The following is a 26,145-nucleotide window of genomic DNA, read 5'->3' on the forward strand; positions in this document are numbered from 1 at the left end:
CGGTGTCCGCCATCTTGGTTCACATACTACGGGAGTAGCGAAATTTCAATGTGACAATATTCCCTAATCGCTCACACGAGATTAAACTCCTGTCGCTAATGAGTTCGATATCGTCTCGGTATCGAGGGAATAGTGGGTCGGTGGTTAGACCTACTAAGCTAAGAAAAGCGATTTTTCACAACTAGTCTGCCAGGCTTGCTCCATGTATGGACCTATGGTATAATTAGTCGACCAGGCCTGTTTTATGTATGGCCATAATATGTGTATAACAAAAATACGGGTAATGAGTTTAGGCAAAAAATTGAATGATAGCAAAGTTTTCGTGATTTTATGTTAATTTTACCAAGTGCATTAATTTCAACTGAAGGGAAACAAGTGCGGTATCTGGCAGATGGGATCTTTGAGTTGCAGGGAATAAAAATCTTTGAGTTGCAGGGAGAGAGCAGGTTATAGAGGCAACATTTTGCCGTTATGTTGGTATTCGAGATACAGCTAGGGGTTGCTAATACTATATTATTTGATTTCTTTTAATAACAGGACTTTGTAATGCTTGATTCATGCAAATTTTCTCAAGAACATACCGTCACAGATTCTAGCAGACTTTAGTCTGCATTTTGAAAAAAATTGCAATTTCTTAGTTTTCTTTATAGAGGTAGAAACTTAAAATAAAAAGGAATCCAAAAAAAATAAAAAATCAGTAGAGAGGCAATATTAGGAAGGAACTTAGGTTAGAATATGTTAGGACAGGGCTACTCAACTGGCGTACCGCGGTCGGAATCCGACCCTTTCAGTATTTCATTCGGACCACACCTAATTCTTTATTTTGGATCATTAGCCCCACTTTTTAAGTTTCCTTTTATAAAATGACTTTTAGAGTTTTGATTATATATAAAATTAACTAAACACCATAATAAACAATCTTGATTAGCTGATAAACATTAGCCGGTCGCGGAAATGCGCGTTTGAGGATGCCGAAATATAATTCATGGAAAAGCCGGATCCAGATAATTTTGAAGTTTTGTATGCGATTCTTCGGTAAAATTGATTGAGTAGCCCTGCGTTAGGACAGTTCCTCCCAACCTTTTCCAGTTCGCGACCCCCTCTTATTGCTATTTCTTTGTCCACCCACAATGAGATGTTAATATATGAGAAAAAGAAACAATCCATCCCCCCCCCATTCAATTTACAAATTAATGCGAAATTGCATATTTAATATTACCAGATCAACGGTATGTAACATTTGGAAATACTTCGCGACCTACCTTGTATATAGCTTCCATACCCTCACTAGTTTTAAAGCAGGGGTCGGCAAACTACGGGTCACGGGCCAAATCCGTCATGCCGCGGAACAATATAATCCAGCCCGCGACGCTTCACTGAATTATATTAACAAAACAATTGTATAATTATATTCTTTACGTAACAGAATTTGTTTTGAGACACTAAATTATATTATAACCTAACAAGTATATAATTCACAATCACTCGTTTAATGAGCCTATAAATTGATTATAATTAGACAAATGGCAACAAAACGCAGAAAAGTTGATGCTAAGTGCAAAGGGTTTAATGGCGCAGAAAATATTCCAATGATCAGTCTCCCCGCGCTGCTTGAAATTTAACTGAAATCTGTGTGAAAAATGCGATTCATTGGCCATTCCCTTGGATTTTAACTTTTTAAAAATACGTGCAACACGCCAATGACTTGCAACCTTTAATCTTGGACCGCGAACGACAAAAGTTTGCCGGCCCGTTTTAAAGCAATAATGGTGTACTATTATATATTGGGAATAAGTAATTTTGAACCGGAAAGTTTCGAGTATTTCCTAGAACAGTTGCACTTTGCGACGCTTGCACATGCACTTAATAAAATAATAAATACTGCCTATAAAAATGGAAATATTACTGGTCTTTCTTTCATTTTAAGGTATTTTAAACCAGTTTCTTAAGTGTTAATTCTGCCGCAAAATACAGCGTGACATGACGTTTGTTTCAAAGCAGAGGTGTTGTACATTTTCGTCGGTGGGTGTCATAATCAACTTTAGACATCCAGTCGGGCAACAAAAATGAATGCCGACCTACTGGTTGGGAAGCACCGAGTTATGGTAACATCTAGTTCAGTGGTCCCCAAACTGGGGGGTGATTCCCCCCCAAATTGATAATTTGGCAATTTCAGGGGTAATCCAGACGTTCGCTGTTTTCACTATTTCTTTTGTAATCTCGTACTTTTGACAAGACTGCGGTCCTAGCCACCATTTCGTAGGGACATAATAACGTAGGTGTTAGTATCATTGTCATTGTTGGTCAAAAAAAAAAATAACGATATGACTAATGTCTTTTTCATGAGAGAGGTGATGGAACTTTTGGTAATACGATATAGGGGTAACAATATCAAAAAGTTTGTGAACCACTGATATTACCTTAACCTGAAATAAACAGGGTGAAAGGAAAAAAGATCTGGAAGGAACCTAACCTGAACGAACTTGATTTAAACAAACAAAAATTAGGGGCGGTGCAATAACGGTATAGTACAGTGGTTCTCAAACGATGGAACGCACCCCACAAGGGGGGCGTAGACATTTTTTTGAGGGGGGGGGGGTCGGATTTGACTTTTCCCGCCTTTTTTTAGGTATTTACATTTATTTATTTTGAATATTTACGTTGCATCCACGCATTTTCAACATATTTTTTGAATGAAATATACTTTTGCCTTACTATTTGTTATTTGTAGCTTATTGTTAGCTAAGTATTTTTAAGGGTTATTAATTATTTTAAGTGAGAAGAGAATTTTACTGTACGCCCTATAACACAAAGCATTTCTTTGACGTCCGATCCAACCAAAATCACACTATCGCTAATTTTTTTTGTAATATGACGTAATACGACGATTACTCTCGCCTTTTGCGTCGAACAAGACAAGATAAATGCAGTCACTGATATTTAACAGTATCTTGAAAAACCCCTAAGACTAGTATCGCATGGCTTATCGTTGGATATCGATAGCAGCTTTTGCACCGCCTTATTCAGAGCGAAAACTTGAATAATTTAAGATTCAGATTCTAAGTAACGAGGCAGCGGATATCACGCTTCATTATGCAAAGGAGGTATTTCAGATATAAACAGCAAAGTATGACTCGATGAATAATATTGCGAGACGAGACGTCAGGAGGGGCAAATGCAAGTAACTGGGTGAAACCCATGGCGACGGGCCACACCTTTATTTAACATAGGCTTTCCAGTAATTGCAGGCACAACAATTTACGGCAAGACATATCGGCGTATCTCTAGTATTGGTACCGGTACGGCAAGACATATCGGCGTATCTCTAGTACCGGTATCGGTACGGCAAGACATATCGGCGTATCGCTAGTACCGGTACCGGAACGGCAAGACATATCGGCGTATCTCTAGTACCGGTACCGATACGACCAGACATATCGGCGTATCTCTAGTACCGGTACCGGTACGGCAAGACATATCGGCTTATCTCTAGTACCGGTACTAGAGATAAGACATATCGGCTTATCTCTAGTACCGGTACCGGTACGGCAAGACATATCAGGTTGGGGTTATGCCATAATTTTATTCCGATTTTCCTTATTTTAGTTCTATTACGAGTTTGGGGACTGTTTGCTTTAGTCAAGTGAATATCGCCCTGCACATAGGTTTCAGTCCCTTTACACAACTTGATGTAAAGTAGGCGAACAAAATTAGTTACCTCCATATTGGTATACAGACTTCTGGAGCGCCAGGAAATGTAGTTAGTATCACGTAATCCCATCTGATAGTGAATTGCGTATTAATTTTTCAATTTTTTTTAACATTAATCACAACTTAAACCATCGGTGTGGAAGATATCCATTGCCGCCTGATTAGACAAGTCTTAAAATAACGGCGATCGTCAATGACAATTATTTCTCGTTGAAAGGAAACACGCGAACGTCGAGAGAGAGAAAAGAAATTCCCGTATCGGAATCTGTATACATATTAAGAGGGTTGATGCACACTAATATAAATATACAATGTGTCCGAAAAACTCCGTCCGATTTCATAGTGATAACAGTTAAAAATTTCTTTGTCTTTGTTTATTAATAGTTCCTATTGTGCTTGTTGTTCTCATTTATCATACAATAAAATTTATTTTAACTTAGAATTGTTATTTCGGGGCTCCCGAAGTATGCGAACCAAGATGGCGGACATCGGAATGTAATATGTGTACTAGGTTAGGGTTAGGCCATAATTTTAGGTATAAATACTACGGGAGGCTCTTGGCTAGTCTTCGAACTGATAATAGGACTAAAACAAGGAAAATTGGAAAAAAATTATCGCCTAACCCTAACCTATTACCCATGTTACGTTCCGATGTCCGCCATCTTGGTTCGCATACTTCGGGAGCACCGTTATTTCTATAAAATCAAACATCCTCAGACATACATAAGGTAATTATATCAGTGGTCTAATTTTTTTTGTTGAGTTCCCCCCTTGCCTATTTCTCCCTCGCTATTTAATAGATTCTTTGCTTGTGTTATTCGCAAAACGCAATCCCGCTTTTGTTCAGTCAAAGTGTTTTATTATGTGTTCATGAGGTATTGTAAGTATCAATTATCGTGTTAATATTAAAAAACTAAAGAATCTTAGTAATGCTACAAAGAATAAAAGGCGCTCCAGAAATGTGTGTACCAATATGGAGGTGTCTTAATTTTGTTCGCCTACTTCACATCAAGTTGTGTAACGGCAATGAAACTTATGGGCAGGGAGTATATTCACTTGGCTAACACAGACAGTCCCCGATCTCGTAATGGAAAAGGCACAGACATACTGATTCCCAATTATATAAAGAATTATCTGTGGGTCACGTAAAATAGAATAAGAGTTCAAAAGTATATAGTTCAGCTAGACAAATAGGATTTAGACATCGATCTTTAAAATACGATACCTGTTGAAAAAATAGGAAGTTCCACTAATATTTTATTGTAATTGCAGCAAGTTCGACGATGTTCTGTCAACCATGGGATAATATCATCATCAAACCACTCGAATTTTTTTTTATTTAAATTACTATGAGATTGTAGTAAATTTAGATATTTTGTTAATAGCCTAGAAATGGGGTTTTACTCAAGGCCAAGACGGCTATTTTTGTATATAAATTCGTATGCTTAATAACAAGCCTGTGCAATTTAATCGTTGTCTACCAAAAGTCTTGTCACGTAGACGGCCCATTTAAAATTATGTTCCTTCAGTTTAGACGTTTCCGTATGATTAATGTTAGTTTCATTATTCCAGCATAAATATTTAATTCTATAAACAGTATGAAGCTGGAATAGTTCTATCACCATAATTGCATCACAAAGGAAAAACGTGGACTTTATTTTGACAAGGGTCATCTTTTTCCCGCGCGCGGGAAATAAAATACCTAAAATATGAGAAGTGGGAGTTATACGTTGGCACGAATTGGCAATGAATATTTCATTATTACATCACAAACGAGGCGCCTCGTTGGCAGATCTGTCATAAGGAAACAGAATCGTTTCGGAAGCGTCCGCGATATTCATTCAGGACGGATAATTCGGTCGGAAAGACGTCACATCAACTACCTCAGAAGACAGAAAAGTCCTCAGTTCGAAACCCCAAGGAGAAGAACGTGTCGAAGCCTAATATATCGTTTCGAAGACGTCCGATATTCTACTGGCAACGAAGATCTGCGTTTCGAAGGCGTCGGAAATCAGATAGAAGATTCGCGTTTCGAGGACGCCCGACATTGTTCTGACAAAGACGAACTGCGTTTCGAAGACGTCCAAAACTGCATTCTGAACAAAAATTCCCGTTTTGTTCCGACAGAAAGGTCAAGGGGCATTAAAGAACTGGATTTCATTGAGGAACATTGCTTCGTTCAAAACTGCTTCAGCCCCAATTTTGAGAAAAGTCAGCGAAAACTTGACAAAATAGTTGTTTTGAAAAATATACAACGAAAAAGAGGAAAAGCGAAATTTCGTGTTTCATCGAGACATATTAAACTGAGCAAACCATTGCGGAACCGCGGATGTCATAAAATTCAATCGATAATTGGCGGGGGAAAGACGACGGTTAAAATCCATAATATTTTGATATCAAATGAATCATACTTTCAGTTCAAAAAGCCGAAAGTAGCCAACATAAAGCGGGATTTATTTAAATCAAAAAGCGAGATAACAATTGTCATCATCATCAAAAAGGCGGGAAAATATCTTGATTATAATTGTGATGTAATAATTGTAAAATATTACAGCGATTTCCACATCACAAAGGATAATTCAGGCTCAGCTGAACGACAGCGCCTAACCGCAGTCCGATCGATATTCCAAAACTCTTCGCTAAAAGGCAAAGATATCGCCAGGAAAAATCGAAATTCCTATTTTAAATCAGAAAGCGCATTAAATGGGACATTTACTTTAAGAATACTTGAAAAACGTCTATCAAGAGGCGCGAAAAAAGCGCCCGAAAATTACACAAAACAAGACACTTCGGAAAAGGCTGTCACAGACAATATACAAATAAGATTTGGCTGCGGTGAGATCGCAGCCTTGAAGTCGGAAGAAAACGTGGACCGCGTAAACAAAGTGGCTGCATACAGAAGATCGGAAATATTCGAAAATACTTCGAATTCGAATAAACTTCAAGAGGGGGAAAAGAATTATAAAATAAAAACCGGAAATATCGAGTCGAATTTACAAGAGAACCAAGAAAACCTGACGAGAAATTCGGATTCGAAGCAACAGAAGGCAAATAAAAAATTCGAAGAAACTCGAACCGAACTTTGCCGAACTCAACCCACATCAAAAGATTCGAAATTCACATCGAGAAGAACACGAAGCAAACGAATCCGAACTACTTCGACAATTTTATCGTCATACTGGAAGCTCATTATGGCGTCAATAGTGTGGTGGTGTTACGACACAGCCAACTGTGTGCAAATGAAACAACAACCGGAATGCCCAATGGATTGCGACTGTTACGACGATTTTCAGGTAAACACTGAATTAATAACGCTTAATATTCTAACATAGTTTTCCAACCACTATTTTTTTAACAAGCGAAGGCCATAGTCAAAAATATAAGATTGTAGATTTATTCCAAAATTCAAGTTGAACCGAATAATCTAAAATTGGGAAGACACTGATTTTGTCAGTAAGGACACCTTGGTCTATGCCAGCGGTTCCCAAACGGGCCCCGTGGCCATTCGAATGGGCCACAGAGCAGTCAGAGGGGAGCCACAATGCTAGGCGCAAAACTCGTTTGTAAATTCAGTCCAAAACTCTCTGTTATTCATAGTTTCATTGCTTGATAAGGTTATTTCACAGGGTGTTTTCACTTTGTTGAGCATGAATTGTTTGAACATAATGGGATTTAGAATCTACCAATCAAAATTTGCCATGAGTGCCAAAAGTCTCCGAAAAGGGGCCACAAGCTAAGAATGGGAACCACTCGTCTAGAGACTCTTTCCGAGCAAAACCTTCCAATGTATTACAGGAGATCTACTGTGATAGCAAAGATCTGCGGATGATTCCCCCGGATATACCAATAATGGCGCGAAAATTAAGCTTACGTAACAATAACATCGATGAATTAAGGACAAATATTTTCAAAAACTCTGGCGCCCTGGAAGAATTAGATTTGAGCGGGAACTCAATTGTGGAAATACCGGTGAGTTGAAATTTATTGTGACTCAATAATATTCGTAATATGACATCATAATTCCCCAAAATTTCACATTTATTCAATTTAAAGGAACATTTTTTCTTCCGCCACGCTTGTCCGCGATATTTTCAGTAAAATCGAACGACGTGCCCAGCGAAGGCTGTACTGGTACCGATGCGGTACCGTCGTCTATAAATATCTGAGCATCGCACTCTTATTATATGTCTAAGAAATATTCATAATTATTCTGAGACCGACAGGATCGATATTTCACTCATAATTTAGGTACTCCCGAAGTATGTGAACCAAGATGGCGGACACCGGAACGTAGTATGTGTAGTTGGGGTTAGGCCAGGTACAAATACTACAGGAGTCACTTGGCTTGGCCATAATTTCGATGTTTTATTTCAATCCATGGGAACCTTTTTAATTCCGTCAAGCTTGTCCGGCTATTTTTTAGTTGAATGCCGCGGTTCGCAAACGGAGATTCGTTAACTGCGTCCCGAAAATCAACTTAACTAACATATCATTGAATATTTTACATATTATTATCTTTGTTTTATTGTTTCTTATTTTGAATGTTGCCTTTCTATGTCGTTACTTTCTGTTATGATCACAAAATTGAGTTTTATTCAAAGTCAGCATCTTTTTTTCCGTGTATATGCGCCATGAGTTTTTTCTTTGATAACTCGGTGCCTTCGGTCGTAAAAAGTGAGTGTTTCTTGAAATTTCTTATTTTTACATTTCAAAAGGGCTCTTTTTTTTTAACAGTAATTTCGGCTCGAATTCTCAACGGACGAATCGTGTTATTGTTTTTTTGAAGTTAATTTAGTTCAACTACGTAGAATTACTTTGGCATTGGAAATCGATGAAGATTAGAATTATTGGAAATGAGTTAAAGTGAAACGAATTTGCGGTCTTGGCCTGGTGCAGACAAGCAAGCGGATCGTGAGATACATTAACAGGACACGGTTTACAAATCTAATACCAGCGGTGTGCAACCTTCAATATAGCAGGGACTGATATTAATAACAGGGTAAAACCGCGGGCCGCACCTTTATTTAACATAGGCCCTTAAGTAGTTGCAAGCACAAAAATGTTGGGTATTGATCTATTGATGACATGTGTTGTTCGATTCCCACAAGCTAGCTGTTAGGGCATTGTAACGTCATAGACATAGATGATAACTCGCACGTACTGGTTTAAACTAAATAAAAAACTCGTTTTTCTTTACGGGCCGCATTTGGCCCGCGGACTGCAGGATGCACACCCTTGATCTAATACATAACCTTCGAAACGCCAACTATATTGCTATCCGTTAGATGCCGTGCACGTTCCCCACTTGCGTTCACAATGCTTTTATATGGCGGATATTTGGCTCTTTAACACGACCGTGTATAAAGAACCAATGTTATTAGACGATACGTAAAAAGCTATTATGACGTACAAGGCTACAGGCTAGCCTATTATGACGTACAAGGCTTTGTACGATCAGCCACTGATATCCAACTATATGGGAGGGGCTACTGGGGCCGAAGTATTTTCAATTCGGTATTGTCGACCCATTATATTATTGTTACTCCCTGTGTGAAGTGGCGGGAATTGCATTTGAACTCGAGATGTGTAACTACGATGACAACGCAGCTATGTTTTAGAGCAGGGGTCGGCAAACTTAGCGGGCCAAAATTAAAGGTTGCGAGTCATTGGCGGGCCGCACATGTTTTTAGTAAGTTAAAAACCGAAGGAAAGGCCAATGAATCACATTTTTTCACACATATTTCAGTTAAATTTCAAGCAGTGCGCGAAGACTGATCATTTGAATATTTTCTGCTTCATTAAACAATTTTCACTCAGCATCAACTTTTTTCCGTTCTGTTGTCATTTGTCTAATTTTAATCAATTTAACCTCATTAAACGAGTGATTGTGAATTATATACTTGCTAAGTTATAATATAATTTAGTGTTTCAAAACAAATTCTGTCACGTAGGGCAGTGGTCGGCAACCACCGGGCCGCGGCCCATTGCCGGTCCGCGGGAAGATTACTACTGGTCCGCAGAAAGGTGACACAAAAAACGTACAATGCCCTAATAGCGTTGAACGTAGGAAACACGTTATACCTTTGTTTTTTGAATGTATTGTTAACATAACTTTTCTAGCGCATATAATTTATCAAATTACACCAGTTCGTCTGTAATTTGTACAAGGTGTTCCGCCAAAATTTTGGTCAGGCTTTACCGGTCCGTCACTGAAAAAAGGTTGCCGACCACTGACGTAGGGAATATAATTGTCAAAACAGCTGTTTTGTTAATAAAATTCAGTGAAGCGTAGCGGGCTGGATTATATTGCTCCGCGGGCCTGTCTTGGAGCTTAAACCAGTGGTTCTCAAACGATGGGGGAGACAATTTTTTGAGAGGACGTGAATCTAATTAAAAATAAAAATATTTGTTAAATTTTATCTCGTCCGCCTTATTTTGTATATTTCAATTTCTTTTTTTTTGGATATTTACGTTCCATTCACACATTTACGACGTGTTATTTGAATAAAACATACTTTCGCCGTACCATCTGTTATTTGTAGCTTATAGTTAGCTATTATTTTTGACGTGGTCTGCGAGACTTGACAAATTCTAAAAAGGGGGCGCGGTAAAAAGTTTGAAAACCATTGATTTAAACGCTAGCCTATCGCGCCCACAAAAAAGCTATCGCCATTTTAAGACATGGTGGACGAAGCTGTTTTGAGCTTGACATTATTGTTAGCGCATAATGTTAGATTGTTTGACGACAGGATTGTCAGGGGGTGGCTTTGGCAACCCGTGGACATAGATTATTGAAGCTCCACTGGATTGTTCATTTAATAGTAGTAGTTTCGATTCAAATATTATCCGATATTCTTCAGGGCTTGCATAATTATATTCCGGTTCTGTTGTTCAGTAATCTCGTGCTCCCGCGCAGCAAATTTTACCGAAGAATAGTGAATTTTAACATCAATGGCGGAAAGGCTGTATTTTTGTTTAGCGCCGGCAAACGGTAATGTAAGACGACTTTATAACCAGACATTTATGACCTAACAAAACATGCATGAACGAGTCACTGTTGGGTCACAATGTCGGCATTGTGACTCAACATCTAAAGCAATTTAGACAATTCTTACGTATGCATTATTTATTACACACAAGGTCGCATGTCAAATTAAATGGAAGCTTCGTTTATATGAAAGTAGAATGGTCGAAAAAATTGAGTAAAAACGAAATTCAAATCAAAAACCTAAAAATTTCCTATTAGAGTTGTGTATATATATTAAATTCCGCGTTTGATTGAAAACATCTTGCAATGCGTTTTGCTCCGAAAAAGGCCCAGACAAGCACCATTGATATTTATATAGATACTATGTTTCGAAGTGCGGGAATATTTTCCGTACAGTATCGTCTATCCAATTTGTTACACCCTTGGTAAAGTGGGGGTCATGGTATTTGAACCCGGGGATTTCAAAAATACAAATGACGTCACAATCGTCCAGAAATAAGGTCAGTCACGTCACTGGCAATTTGTTGTCAGTCCAATTTTACTTTAAACCTAGAGTTAGTCCTGACAATTTCGGTCCCTTCTGTCAAAATTGTGACGTCAAACGAGTCACAATCTTCAAACAATTCATACATTATTCATCACAATGCCTGCAGTTTGGCGTCGTTCGCAGGGTGAACACGAGCGTCGACGAGAGGCCAGCGTTCCTTAAGAAACTGTTTCGCAACAAATATGCCGAAAAAATCGTTAGAATTGTAGGTTTGTTTAATAGAATTGGCTTAAACACGATTTTAATTTGCAATTGGTGAACGCGATGGCCGAGCGGGTAAAACGTTGTACTTAACTGTGTTGGCATTACAGGCTAAAAATCCTGGGTTCAAATCCCCTGTTTCCCACTTCATCCAGAGTAAAATCGAAAAAAGTCCAAATCCTCCTCAACATATTAAGCTCCTTGCATAACATTAAACATCAGTGGATGCTTGCACAGGGCCCCCTTTTCACCCTCTTTTGAAAGCATCAACTGACTCTTACACTCCCGTTCTAGAATTGCTGGAGACAAATATAATTCTCATATGTAAATATCACATTATTTCAATGTTTAGTGTATCTGGCACAAGAATCAATTAGTTTTACAATAGCACAACCTTCAATATATTACAGCATATCACTTTCTGTGTGTTTACAGCTTTGTCCTCAGCAAAGAACTAAAAACAACTCATGAAAAATGCGAGAAAGCTAAATCTTATACCCCTTAGAAACACAAAAATTCACTTTTTTAAACCGCACATTTTTTGGGCTCAATAACCTAATTACGAAAACTAAAGGAAACTCCTTTTTGTTCATAGAACAGCGCATTATTAAATATTATACACAAGAAGGAAAAAATACACTTTTCCAAACAACCGCACATTGTTTGGGCTCGAAAACCAATTTATCTTTTTACTGAGTAATTTAATTGATTTTAAGTCTCTCTTTTTTCACTTCCGACAGTATCATGTCTCGATGATTGTGTGTATGTGTGTGTGCGTGCGTGCCTTAATTAATTTTTTTACTTTTGGGTGAGCGAACACGTACTACTTCTTTTATCAATACCTTTCCATCTAAAATCTGTATGCTTCAAACCTTACTCGAGGTTTTGTTCGCTCTCCCAATTCTATAATCAGTTACTTTTACTTTTGTTTTTATCTATTATTTCATCGTCTATTGCTGATTATGGAGTCAAAATAAACTTAAACTATTGCAAAGTTTTTTTTCTCACAGAACGGAGCAATATATGGGCTAAAACTGAAAATTAACAAAAATCCCCCTTTTTTTACAGAACGGTGCATTTTTCGGTCTGGAGAACCTCAATGATCTGGATCTTTCAGAAAATCTATTGCAACGAATTCCTACACTGGCATTTAAAAGTCTCAAAAGCATAAAAAGTATCAAGTTGAGACAAAATCCTATTGATCAAATTTTATCCTGGGATTTTATTCAAGTACGGACAACTTTAGAAAAACTCGATCTGAGAGAATTATGGAAATTGAAATTTTTATCCAACGGTGCGTTCCGAGGTCTGGATAAATTGAAGGTAATGTTTTATATGGTTCCATTACATTCGAACTCACGTACATCTGAACCCACGACAATTGCACCTGCATACTATTGCACCTACGGAAATTTTTTTTTTGTTTTACGGATATTTGAAACCATACTAACCCTAACCCATGGGTTTTAGCACCCGCATATAGATTGAACCCGAGGATATACGCATGGGTTCAAATGTACGTGGGTTCAAATGTACGGTCACCTGTTTCAAATAAGTTTACTCAAAAATGGGGAGGGGGATTCCCGTTGTTGACGGACATTTCACACAAGTTTGCTCAGAGCAGAGACCCAAAATCTTGTTTAAAGTGCAGTGATAAAATAGTTGTGAACAATCACTAACGTATCAAAGTATATCCATAGGTTTTTACTTATCGATTTTAATCGGTAAGTATGTATTTGTCTGTCTGTCTGTTAGATGCACGCGATATCTCATGAAAGCGAGAGTGAATCTGCGCGAGATTGAATCTGCTCCAGATTATGCATGTGCATTCATCATATGTCGTACCAGAAGCTTATTGATTTTGGGCGAATTATGTCGTATAATTAGAGAGTTATTGAATTTATTCGGTGATGGGACACAAGGTGTCACTATGGAGTAAGAGCGCTGTTTAGGGGATCCCCTAACTTTCGATCGACAAGTCTTCGGTCTCTGACCGATATTCTCGTTTAAAGGTTTGCTCAGTCCCGAGCCTTAAACTTAAAAGCGGAAAGAGTATCAATTAAAGGGTTCCGGGCTACTGCTGGAAGCTATAGATCAGGGGTGGGCAATTACTCTTCTTAATGGGCCGGTTCGGGATAATAGACTTGCTCACTGGGCCGGAAGCTCAATATGAAACTATTATTGAAAACAGTTTATTCAAAAAAAAGCTGCGTAACAGGCAATGTACAATAAACAGCTGGTGTACCAAGTCGCTGAATGATTAATTTGTCAAATTGCCCATTTAAATCAGGCCCGAAGATGCTATTAGTATTGCTTATCGGTATTGGCAATATCGGCCATTTTTTGGTATCTGTATTGGTTTTGGCTCAATTTAGACCGATATTTCCAATATATTCAGCTTTTCAATCTGATCCAAAATTTATAAAAAATAAGTTTGAATACGCTTGTTGAAATTAAATTTTGCGTGGAGGGATCATGTTCATGGTATTTGCCTCGTTAACTCTGAACAGAAAACGGCAACAGAATTCTGACCCTGTATCGGTGCTTTTTTATTGGTATTGACTGATGACAAAAGTGGCATCGGTACATCTCTAGTTCAAAGTAGGGTCTCAATCATTTAACTGTAAGTGCAAAGTGTACTATGAATTACAAGCAACAACCAAAAAGAGCTCAAGTCCAAAAAACGGCAAATATTGACGTATATAATAGCTGACAAAATAGGGTATATAATTGGAAAAAATCCTATTTACGGTAAGAAAAAGGAAAGCCCTATAGATTGGTCAAACAGAACAGCTATCATCCACTAGTCTGATTCAAGCATGAAAATATCCAGTTTAACACCGCGAGGACGATTGCCTGCACTCAATCAAAATTGTCATTTAAAACAATTTTAAATGTCAGTTGAATAAATGAGTTTTATGCGTGATAAAGTGCCGAAACTCTGACTTAGAAATCGAGTTTAACTTAATCAATGTCTTTTAAATCGATTAGATCATGCCATAGGCATTAGAAGGGGCGCTCCAGAAGTGTTTGCACCCGATAGGAGGTAACTAATTTTGTTCGCCTACTTTACATCAAGTTGTGTAAAGGGACTGAAACCTATGGACAGGGGGTATATTCACCTGGCTAACACAGACAGTCCCCGTATAATTGATATACACATGGTTTAATTGTGATAATGACATAACAATTGGCAGTATCTAGAACGCAAAAAACATGAAGTGTTATACGGTATGTCACTTGAGCTATGCGGGCCATACTAAATTGTTACTAATACCAGCCCACAGTTTGGGAAACACTGTATCAGAGTGATATACTCTTGAATATATTAAAAAACCTCATTTTTTCAATAGTTATCATTAAGCTGTATTATCAGCTTTCCCATCCTCCGGGATAAATATGTAAATCCTAAACACGCTATAGATGTTGGAAAGGATGTACAAAGTTGGGCACGCAATGCGAGGCGGATCTTGCCCTTCTCATTTTGGATATTTACATTTCTTTAGAGATCGCAATTTCATCTACATACTTTCACCTTACAATCTGTTATAAGTAGCTTATTGTTAGCTAGTTATTTTAAAGGTGGGACTTGACAAATTTAAAACGAGAATATCGGTCAGAGACCGAAGACTTATCGATCGAATGTTTGGGGATCCCCCAAAACAACGCTCTCACTCCATAGTGACACCTTGTGTCCCATCACTAATTAATTAATACCTCGCTAATTATAAGACACAATTCGCCCAAAATCAATAGGCTTCTGGTCCGAGATATGATGAATACACATGCGAAATCTGGAGCAGATTCAATCTCGCTTTCGTGAGATATCGCGAGCATCTAACAGACAAACAGACAGACAAATACTATCAACATACTTACCGATTAAAATCGATAAGTAAAAAGGGGCGCGCAGCTTTAGAAGTTTAGGAACCACTGTTTTATGAGCGTTATACTCTTAATGAATTAAAAAATCTCATTTTTTTAGGAGTTATCAATGAGTTCGACCCTCTCACAATTTCCAAACCTACAGCCGCTAAAAAATTTGAAACGAGTAGATCTCTCGAACAATCGATATAGGAGCGTCGACAATTCAGCTTTCCAAGATCTCACTAAACTAGAGTACCTGGACATCTCAGCGAGCGGTGTTAAATCAATCACAGAAGGGACGTTCAATGCATTGGAATCTTTAATGGTGAGTGTGTGTAAATAATGTATAATAATTAATCTAAATTTTTTAAAACAATTTGTTACAATGTTGAAGTGTTGGATCCTTCCCCCCCGAAATCAAGTCACATGTCATTAGAGTTTGAAGTCAACCAATCAAAAAGTTGTCTCTCTCAGTTGGTTTAACTATGTTGAAACGTAAGTACCTAAACAACCAGGTCAAGTCAGGTCACAGGCAATCGGAGTCAGTCCGAGCAAATCAACAAGTTAGGTCTCACTGTTAGTTAGTTGAGCACAAACAGTCATTTAATCTAAATCCCGAGTCACTTTGAGTACTTGATAAATTGTACTTGAGTTCACTCCGAGTTTGCTCAACATTTTAATGTCGTACAACTTTGTTTCAGGACATTAATTTATCCTACAACAATCTGACAAGTCTACCTGGAGGAACGTTCACCTACAATCAGCGAATACAGCGGGCACAGTTGCAAATGAATCCTTGGTCATGTTATTGCGACCTGTGGTGGCTTGTTGAGTGAGTCTTATAATTTAATCTTGGACCTCCAGAAGTATGCACACTAAGATGGCGCACAACCTGAACTCAGATTGTGTACCAGGTTAGGGTTTAGGTTATGCGACATCTTGGTGCGCATACTTCAGGAGTACCTTATTCTTAGTATAATATATGTGATAAAAATGTTTTACCAAGAGTATTTCCCCTCCCTCCACAAGTTATGATATCACATATAATTGAACTGTATTTTAGTATTTCATAATGAAATGATTTTAAGATATGAAATTTGAGGATATCTCCCCCCCCCCAAGGTTATGTTCTTTATGGAACAGTTATGTTGCCACATTTGTTGTGGTGTGGTGTTTTCCCTCCACTATCAAGTCCATGCATCTGAAAAAAATAACCGATACAAGAGGCCGTGGTTTGCCATATGATTAAGCTGTCTCATCAGCATTCCCCTGCTTGGAGATATTCATAAAATTTCAATCCTTATTTTTTTAGTTGGCTACAGAACAATCCTTACGTATGCAGCGGTAAAACGTGTCCAAAATGTCGTTACCCCCCTCAACATAACGGAATGATGTTGTCAAATCTCTCAGACATTGAAGACGCACCGTGTGGTTTAATGATCATTGAGGATAATTGTAAGTAACACTTCTTTTCGTAAAAGTACCGTATATACTCGTCGATAGGTCGGGCCACCGTATAGGTCGCACTATTAGTTTTGTGTTTTAAAAGTTTAATTTAGTGTTGACTCGCACATAAGTCCCACTGAAAATCTAGAGATTTAAAAGGCCCTTTCCCCAGCTTTTTTGCATAGATAACTTCCTATTTTTTTTTTGTAGAGCTTAATATAATCAAAATATGTTAATGACACCTGTGACTGTGAGCGATAATAAGTGCATGTACACAAGCGCAGACCATATGATTTTCATGAATAACCAACTGGCTACAAACCTGTATATCATTGACCCCATAAAATTAGGTCGAAAACTCCTGAAAATCGGCTTATTAGCCGGAAAATACGGTATTTGCAATAGCCGAAAACTTTCAATTTTGTTCCGATTTGGCGATTTGCACTTATGTCGAGCGGATTGGTCGCACCTATATATTTTTTTAAATATAAGGGAAAAATTGCGATCTATCTGCGAGTATGTACGGTAGTATCTCTGGGGACGGGAAAGCCAATGAGGCGACTAAATCATATAGTAAACAACGACCTCTCATCCAGTTACCAGTCCATAACAAGTATGGGATTAGTTGGGCAAAAAAGGTAGTTGGTTTTCATCAGAGATGCGGTGGAGAGTGCATTTCGAACTATCTCTGTAAGGAAAGATGGTACGATTGTTCAGGTTCGGAACCTCTCTTTCTGAAGTGCAAAAACAGCATTTCTCCTATCCTACATAGCAATGTTTCGTAGCTTGAAATGCTTTTAAAACTTCAAGACTCTTGAAAACTTGCGTTTTCCGACCTTACCCACTAACTGTTAGGGTCAGAAATTTCAGAACCCTCTCCCTCCCCCTATACAGTCAGTACACATTTTGAATAAATATTTTTTCAACAGACCCGCCCAGCGTGAATGCGTCAGTTGGCACAGGAGTTAAAATCCCCTGCCCTACAGTCGCCCCCACAGCAGACTCATTAACCAAAAATGTGATGTGGATTTTACCTAACGGAACAACATTGGAGCACGGAAAATACACCGTAGAAATCACTGTACTTGGTACAGGTAGGTGAATAGTGAAAAATTTGTGGTGGTCTCTATTTTACAGAAGTGACTTTGCTCAGAGATGAGTTAATTTCACTTCTCAGTGAGTGTGCGTAACTTGCTCAGAGATTAGTCTCCTTTACTTCTGAGTGAGTGTCCGTAACTTTGCTGAGAAATGAGTCTCCTCCACTTCTGAGTGAGTGCCTGTAACTTTGCTCAAAGATGAGTTAATTGCACTTAGGAGTGAGTGCCCGTAACTTTGCCCAGAGATGAGTCTCTTTTACTTTTGAGTGAGTGCCCGTAACTTGGCTCAGAGATGAGTCTCCTTTACTTCTGAGCGAGTGCCCGTAACTTTGCTCAGAGATGAGTTTATTTCACTTCTAAGTGAGTGCCTGTAACTTTGCTCAGAGATGAGTTAATTGCACTTAGGAGTGAGTGCCCGTAACTTTGCCCAGAGATGAGTCTCTTTTACTTTTGAGTGAGTGCCCGTAACTTGGCTCAGAGATGAGTCTCCTTTACTTCTGAGCGAGTGCCCGTAACTTTGCTCAGAGATGAGTTTATTTCACTTCTAAGTGAGTGCCTGTAACTTTGCTCAGAGATGAGTTAATTGCACTTAGGAGTGACAGTGCGTAACTTTGCTCAGTAATCGTTTTCGAGTGAATGCACGAAACTTCGCTCAGAGATGAGTCTTTTTTATTTCTAAATGAGTGTATGTGGCATTGAGTCAATTATCCTCATAAAAAAAAACGAATCATTGTGAAAAAGTCTAACATAAATACCATACTTTACATTCAACAGGGGCCCTAAATTTCTCGAAAGTCAGTCTAAGAGACAGAGGACATTATACGTGCAGTGTTGTTACTCCCGCTGGGGAAATCGCAAACTCAACCATATTCCTTGATGTTACAGAAGACATGAATCGTTTCACAAACACTTTTTTCTCGACGGTTAGTTTGTTTGATTATTCATATATCTTGAGAGGAAAGTTGATGTGACAACCTAAACATCCCTGAGTCACTGTATCGGATGTGGAAAAGTTAATATATTTACAAAAGGGGGAGAGGAAAGTCGAGAAGATGGCTTAATCATATGGCAAACGTCAACGTGACGCAAGTCGGGTTATAGGTCTAGGGGCATAGCCAGGTGGGGGGGGGGGGATTGAAGGACAGAACACCCTTCCTTTTGAAATATAATAAAAATCATCTTTCTGTATGATACATAGCAATTTTTCTCAGCTTGAAACGCTTTTAGATCCTCAAAACTCCTGAAAACTCATTACTACCCTCTACTCCCTCACTACTTAATTGTGAATAACTAATTGCGAATCTCATTTACCAACAGGAAACAACAGTTATAAGCAACCCTGACCCACCACCGCTGATCGTGACAACGCCAACTACGTCACCTGGACGATTTACGAAGGTAACTAATACTTTCTTATTGAATAAACCTCTCCGCCCCCCTTAGCGCATGGATATTGCCCTAAGTAACTTCATTTAAAGAGGTTGTGTCATTATTTATAAGTTTGCTGCACATTACGCAGGACAATTACAGCTAGCGTAACGATTAAATATGGCCCACCAAACTCGAGCAAAATAGTACAACACCGCTTTTTTCTTTCTGCATTCTAAATACTGCCAACTATTACATCATTATCGCAGTTTAAACATGTGTATATTAGCAACAATTTAGTTCAGTATCTTAATCATACGTATCGGTATAGAGCCCTTGCGGGCGCTCCCATCTGCCGACTCGCGAATATTCTTTAGCTTATAATTTTGGCCCGCGGTTAACTTTGGAAACCCCCAGTATAAACTCAATTTAAGTTATTTTCTAAATTTCTGTCATTTTCAGCACAGTAAATAAACATAAATACTATTTTTTTTTAGTCCCCAAGTACAACGAAACCAAGAAGGCCACTCAGAACAAGGCCCAAAACAAGACAGAGGACGCAACCAACAACTAGCCCAGTGAAACCTCAGTGGATGTACACAGGGCCATCTGGAATTAACATCAATCCTGAACTTGGGCCGCCCGGAAGCTCTGTACAGCAGGTAGTGGAAAACTCAAGTTTAGACTATTCACAATTTAATTTTTTCAAAAATCAATTATGTGCAATATTAAAAAAAGAAGAGATAACCATACTGTTTTACTGGGGAAGGTAAGTCACAGATAACCAAAGTTGGTTATCGAGCAGCGACACCAAAGGTGTTAACATATGATTAAAAAGGTCGAGAATTTATGACATTCCAATCCGAAGTTTTTAAGTTATGTGGTACGTGCAAGTAATTCCAAGCTCTTTGCAAAGCCTATACATGGGGCACATTTATAATCTAATCTATGCTTATGATGTTACAATGCCCTAACAGCAAGCTTGTGCGAAGCGAACAACGCATGGCATAGGATCAATAATCAAAATTTTTGGGCCTGCAACTATTATAAAGCCCTTCTGTATTGAAGGTTGAACACCCCCTGCCCTAAATTGCTAGCGTCCTAATATTTGAATGATTACTTCTGAAATCATTGCACCAACGAGTAAACACAGGGTTGAAGAAAATTGCAGCTGAAATGAAACTTAAAAAAAAACGAAGACTAGATTTCCACGAAATTTTAATCATGGATCCTTGCGACTTCTAGTCTATCCTGTTAAGGAAAATACCTTAATCACAAGTGGAGACCTAAAACATTTCCCATCAAAGAAATATGACTATTCACAAGTAGTATTGACATTCTTTCAAACGGGATTTTTTCTATTTTCAGGTTATGGAGACGACAAAAATCATAATTGGATGTTTCATTGGAATTACTTTGGTCGCAGCATTGTTACTTTTAATTTTTTACAAAATGAGAAAAAGGAATAACCCAAGTGGTGAGTATCAAAGAATTATCTACATAAGCTCTATGAAGGGCTCAAGATAAGTGGTTAATGACAGGAACGTAGGCGAAAAGGGGGGGGGGGGGGAATTTCTAATTGCCAAGTTAGACTGGTTCGTAACACGAAGCAGGTCCAACAAAGGCTGGAAAACATGAGTTTTCGAAAAATCTGGTCCGTTGGGTAATTCAATCTGGCCCGCTTGATGCTGCCACAACCAAATTGAAATTAAATTTTGATGTTTCAGCTGAAAATAGCTCAAGGAATTTGCTGAGATTGTGGTTAAATTCATTTTTTTGCACGAGGCGTATTGTTTTCCACCTTTGTTTTGTAATACTGTAAATATTGTTCATAAAATGTAACTTTTTACGTCACACTTTCATGGCCAGCCAGTCTAAGTGGGCAAATTTTTTGGCCTCTGGTTTAAAAACCGTGCCCACCTATGGTCTCGGGGGGCTTAGAATGCATCTCGGACTACAACAAAATTGATGTATATTATACAAAAAAAAATTTTTTTTTTTTGCACATTTCATAAGGAGAGGGTTACTAGGTTCTCAAAGTGCATCATAGAGACCCCAAGGGTTCTGTGAGAAAACCTAGGGGCTCTGCGAGTAATTCATTCACTTTGTTAACATTTTTTGGCGCTTCTTTAGTATATGCGCCAAGATGGCGGACACCGGAACGTAATATGTGTACCAGGCCAATTTTCCTCATTTTAGTTTTATTACGAGTTCAGGGACTAGCCTAGTGACTCCCGTAGTATTTGTACCTAAAATTATTGCCTGACCCTAACCTGGTACACATACTATGTTCCGGTGTCTGCCATCTTGGTTCACATACTACGGGAATACCCATTTTTTAAACAATTCAATCTGGCCCGCTTGATGCTGCCACAACCAAATTGAAATTAAATTTTGATGTTTTAGCTGAAAATAGCTCAAGGATTTTGTTGAGATTGCGGTTAAATTCATTTTTTTGCACGAGGCGTATTGTTTTCCACCTTTGTTTTGTAATACTGTAAATATTGTTCATAAAATGTAACTTTTTACGTCACACTTTCATGGCCAGCCAGTCTAAGTGGGCAAATTTTTTGGCCTCTGGTTTAAAAACCGTGCCCACCTATGGTCTCGGGGGGCTTAGAATGCATCTCGGACTACAACAAAATTGATGTATATTATACAAAAAAAAATTTTTTTTTTTTGCACATTTCATAAGGAGAGGGTTACTAGGTTCTCAAAGTGCATCATAGAGACCCCAAGGGTTCTGTGAGAAAACCTAGGGGCTCTGCGAGTAATTCATTCACTTTGTTAACATTTTTTGGCGCTTCTTTAGTATATGCGCCAAGATGGCGGACACCGGAACGTAATATGTGTACCAGGCCAATTTTCCTCATTTTAGTTTTATTACAAGTTCAGGGACTAGCCTAGTGACTCCCGTAGTATTTGTACCTAAAATTATTGCCTGACCCTAACCTGGTACACATACTATGTTCCGGTGTCTGCCATCTTGGTTCACATACTACGGGAATACCCATTTTTAAATACAATTCTGCAAATACAGAGTCATTGAATCAAGTAATTTTAGTTTTCTCTGGGACATTAATAATCTGTAAATAATCAAACTAAAAAAATTTTATTTTATTTCAGAAGATAACAGAATTGGAAATCAGCCAATCACACATGAGAATTCAGTTCCTTCAAATCTGATTGGTCGATTTGATGAACAGCAGGTATTTATCAGCGAACAACCTCCTGATCAGAACACTGGGCCACCAGCGAGGTGAGTTACATTGTTTCTTTCGGAGGTTTTTAGAGCGTACGTCCCCTATTTATAATTCCAGTGGTATTTATAGTGTAATTTTGATTGGTAGATTCAAAATCCCATTATGTTGAAACAATTCATGCTCAACTAAGATAAAACACTGCATGAAATAACCAGAGCAATGAAACTAGGAAGAACATGGGGGGATGGGGGTTCCCAAGGGAAAAGTAAAATCTGTTTTGCCTCTAGTATTGAGCCCCTCCCCCCCCCCACTAACTGCTCCATGGGCCCTTGCGAGGCCACAGGCACCTTTGGGGGGTCATGGGCCAGCCGTTGGAACCACTGCTCTATTATTACGAAGAGCCATGCTATATTTCGTGAGAACCAGAAATTATTAACTATGTACTGGAAATATTTCGGTCTGCAATTCAATAATTAGACCCTCCCTGCATATTGTTAGATATTAGTGGCTGCCATTGCAGAGTCTTATTCGGAGAGAATGGCGTATATAAGCTCTACATAAAAAAACTTGGAATAACAAACAAATTTATTGCAGCGTTCTAGGATTTGACAACAACCGGCATTCTGGGACACTAGAGGGACAGTGGAGTGATTCTTGTCAACCTTTGTTGATGAAACAATGCAATGATAATAATACAATTATGACTACACATATACTCCCTCCACCTCCAGAAGAAATGTTTTATGATGTAAGAATGGAACCCTTTGTGACAACACCATCACTTATCAATATGACATCACAACAGGGAAGTAGTTTGTCGTCAAAACCAATTTCAACTACGACAGAGACGCCGGAAAAAATAATCCCAGACCCAATAAAATTGACCTTTGATCCCATCGAAAGATCTGGTCCGTTGGAGCAAGGTTACGACAGCTTAAAGTTTATAAAACACGGAATGCCACCAGCGATGAAACCAATCAATGGCAACTCTCGCTCGACATTAAGTCAACCACAATTTTCCCTTTCCGATTCTCAGAGAGAGCTTTTGACGGACTTAGCATCGTCCTGCCAGAAGGTGGCGCAAAACAGAAGGCTGGGGCAAAAACCTCACCCCCCTCGATGCCCATTTGCCAGTCCTATCGATCCACATTTGTGCAAAAGTCGAAACGAAAGTGAAGACTCTTCCGTTAGCATCCAACGACCTTCAGAAATGGATAATAATTCTCAAGGTCAAATAATAACATTGAAAGGTCAAACTGCTAGAGGTCAAACGAACAAAAATCACCCGATCATACATCCTGGCGCTAACGGTGAATTGAACATAGACTCATGGAGTGCGAGCACTTTCGATTTCGGGAGGAGCACCCAGACACATGCAACTACGCTACCTAGTGGCCGTAGATATGGAAGTTTACAGCAGCCACTATCGAGAAAATTCAACAATTCCGCATCAAATTTGTCGCAATTCCGGCCAGCGTCTACGTTACCACAACCAAAGGGATCAAACTCCAGATATATCAATAAAAGACGGAGCTCTATGACATCACAATCCCAAACTTTTCCACTGGGATTTGGAGGAAGAACTCACATAAAAGGTTCGTCTATTTTAATACTCATCAGAAATACAAATTTTTACCCCTATGAAAGGAAATCTTAAATTAATCATATGGCGAACCACGGCCTCTCGTTCGGTTACCAGTCCAGGTCGGGTATGGGATGAGTTAGCCAGTTATTTGATTCAGGTGCACGGACTTGATGGTGGAGAAAGCTGTAACCGACCACTGGTTACGTGAACCCCCCCTACGGCAGCAAGAAGTTCAAAAATCCTCTCACACATAATTAACCCCACATGGGATTTGAAACTGCAAACCAACACAGGGTAATGAGAGGTGTGGTGGCGAGCGTATTCCTAACGCTAAACACGATGAGCCACACTGTCGAGCCTTGTATTTTTAAAGTCAGTGCATTCAAAGACACAAGGAAAGATCAGTAGTTAGGAACTACTATAGTTAACTCATATTCCTATATTCTGAATGTTTTAAACCTTGTCTAAGGTTTTGTTTGCTCTACTCATTCCATAATCAATATTTTATTTATTCGTTTTATCAATCATTTTATTGCCTGTTATGCTGATTATGGAGTCGAAATAAACTTATACTTATATAATACAGTACTTATAAAATTGATAAATATTACCTATAAATCCTAATTTTCAGGTAACGGAACTAACAAGAGTGCAACCTTGGAACCTTTAAGTCAAGGACAATCACGAAGAAAAATGCCAATCAAACTAGGAAGTTTCGATGGAATATTGACCCATAAAGAGACAGAGATATAGCGCTGTCACCGAGGAAAGCTAGATCAAGCATGAACTGAACAAAATATTTAACATTCTGAACGAATGATTAAACATTCTGGAATAATATTTTGAATATGAAATATGGAAACTTTTGCGAATGGTCTAAATCGGGTGTGTTCAACATTTTTGTCGGTGGACACATGGCAATATAACCAGCTTCAGACATGTAGCTCCGTCGCACAAACATTTCAACACGAAAGGCTAGAGAATGCAGCTGGCGCTTAGCCTTACATTATTAAATGCACCGCCGAAAGATTTAACAGAGCGACAAGTGCAAAAAAAACATGTTATTTCATCCATTTGAAAGCCTTTTCAAACAAACTATCGTATATTGTGATTATTGGGGAAATCTGAGTGTTGACAAGAGCCACACTAAATCGCCGCCTGTTACACACACCCCTGGTCTAAATTGAATACTTTCTGAAATACCATTTTGAGACCAATTTGGACCCAAAATGGCCGTCCTACTAATGTAGAACGACAGTATCTTGGGATAAAATCTTAGGCTGACCACTTCAGGGTGTAATAATACGAGTAGAACATGCTAAACCAATGTTTCCCAACTGGGGAGGTATTTTATTTTTTTGGGGGGTGAATTTTGCTTTGTATTTGCTGCGCTATTACTATTATTCTTAGTTCATTATTGTTACTATGATACTTTTTCATGCATAGATTATACAGGTATAAACTACTTGAAATGAACAAAGCAGGAGTGCCATTTGCACACAACTCTAGCCAAGACAGGGTTCCCCAACTGGGTTCTTTGGTCTGTGATAACTGCACAGGGGGTCAGCAAGATGATCAATATTTAATTATTGATTTTAATCAAAAAGCAATTGCATATTTTTAGTTGATATGGTCCTGAATTGTTTACACATATCAAGACTATTTATTTTGCACTATAATGCGGTTACCGAATAGCACTGGGCAAACCAATGGGCCCTCAAATGTATCCTTACTGTGCAACCAATATACGTACTACAAACTTTTACAGATGTAACACACATAACTGCTAGCCTATTTATCCTCTCAGTAAATGCTTAAATTTCATTTTCATTATTTTAAAATGTGTAATTAATTTATAGTGTCAGATTTTTACCAAAATAAAATCTCAAAAATATTTGTACCGGTGTGGTGTAAATTGGGAAAGCGAGAGTTCTCGATAAGTTGAGGTTTTGGAGATGTTCAATTAAGACTTCAAAATATTCATTCGTGATTGTTGCACTAAAGCACTAAGCGTTTCTATTCTGTGAGCATGCCATTTTCCTCTACTGAAGTAAGATTGCCGCACAGCTAAATGATAATCATACTACCAGCTGACAAGTTTTTCCACTCTGACCACAGCCCAAGAAAACGTA

General features: G+C 38.5%; 2 protein-coding genes across 3 annotated transcripts in view; one reads left to right on the top strand and one right to left on the bottom strand.

The window, feature by feature from the left end:
* LOC120335731 (staphylococcal nuclease domain-containing protein 1-like) overlaps positions 1-26,145 on the bottom strand; it is a 54,478-nt gene that overhangs the window by 16,349 nt on the left and 11,984 nt on the right. The window lies entirely within an intron of this gene.
* On the top strand, positions 5,190-25,725 carry LOC120335738 (uncharacterized). Of its 2 annotated transcripts, none has more exons than XM_078119513.1 (14): positions 5,190-7,004; positions 7,507-7,680; positions 12,516-12,770; positions 15,433-15,639; positions 16,016-16,146; positions 16,627-16,769; positions 17,690-17,854; positions 18,632-18,780; positions 19,175-19,255; positions 19,723-19,887; positions 20,594-20,702; positions 22,355-22,484; positions 23,023-24,023; positions 24,645-25,725. In XM_078119513.1, the coding sequence occupies exons 1-14, from the start codon at positions 5,421-5,423 to the stop codon at positions 24,764-24,766; spliced, it is 4,416 nt and encodes a 1,471-aa protein (XP_077975639.1). In that variant the 5' UTR covers positions 5,190-5,420; the 3' UTR covers positions 24,767-25,725. The 2 variants fall into 2 exon arrangements, with proteins under 2 accessions (XP_077975639.1, XP_077975636.1); XM_078119510.1 differs by having other exon boundaries at positions 5,192-7,004; positions 22,352-22,484.

Source organism: Styela clava, chromosome 2 (assembly GCF_964204865.1).
Source record: "Styela clava chromosome 2, kaStyClav1.hap1.2, whole genome shotgun sequence".
NCBI lineage: Eukaryota > Metazoa > Chordata > Ascidiacea > Stolidobranchia > Styelidae > Styela > Styela clava.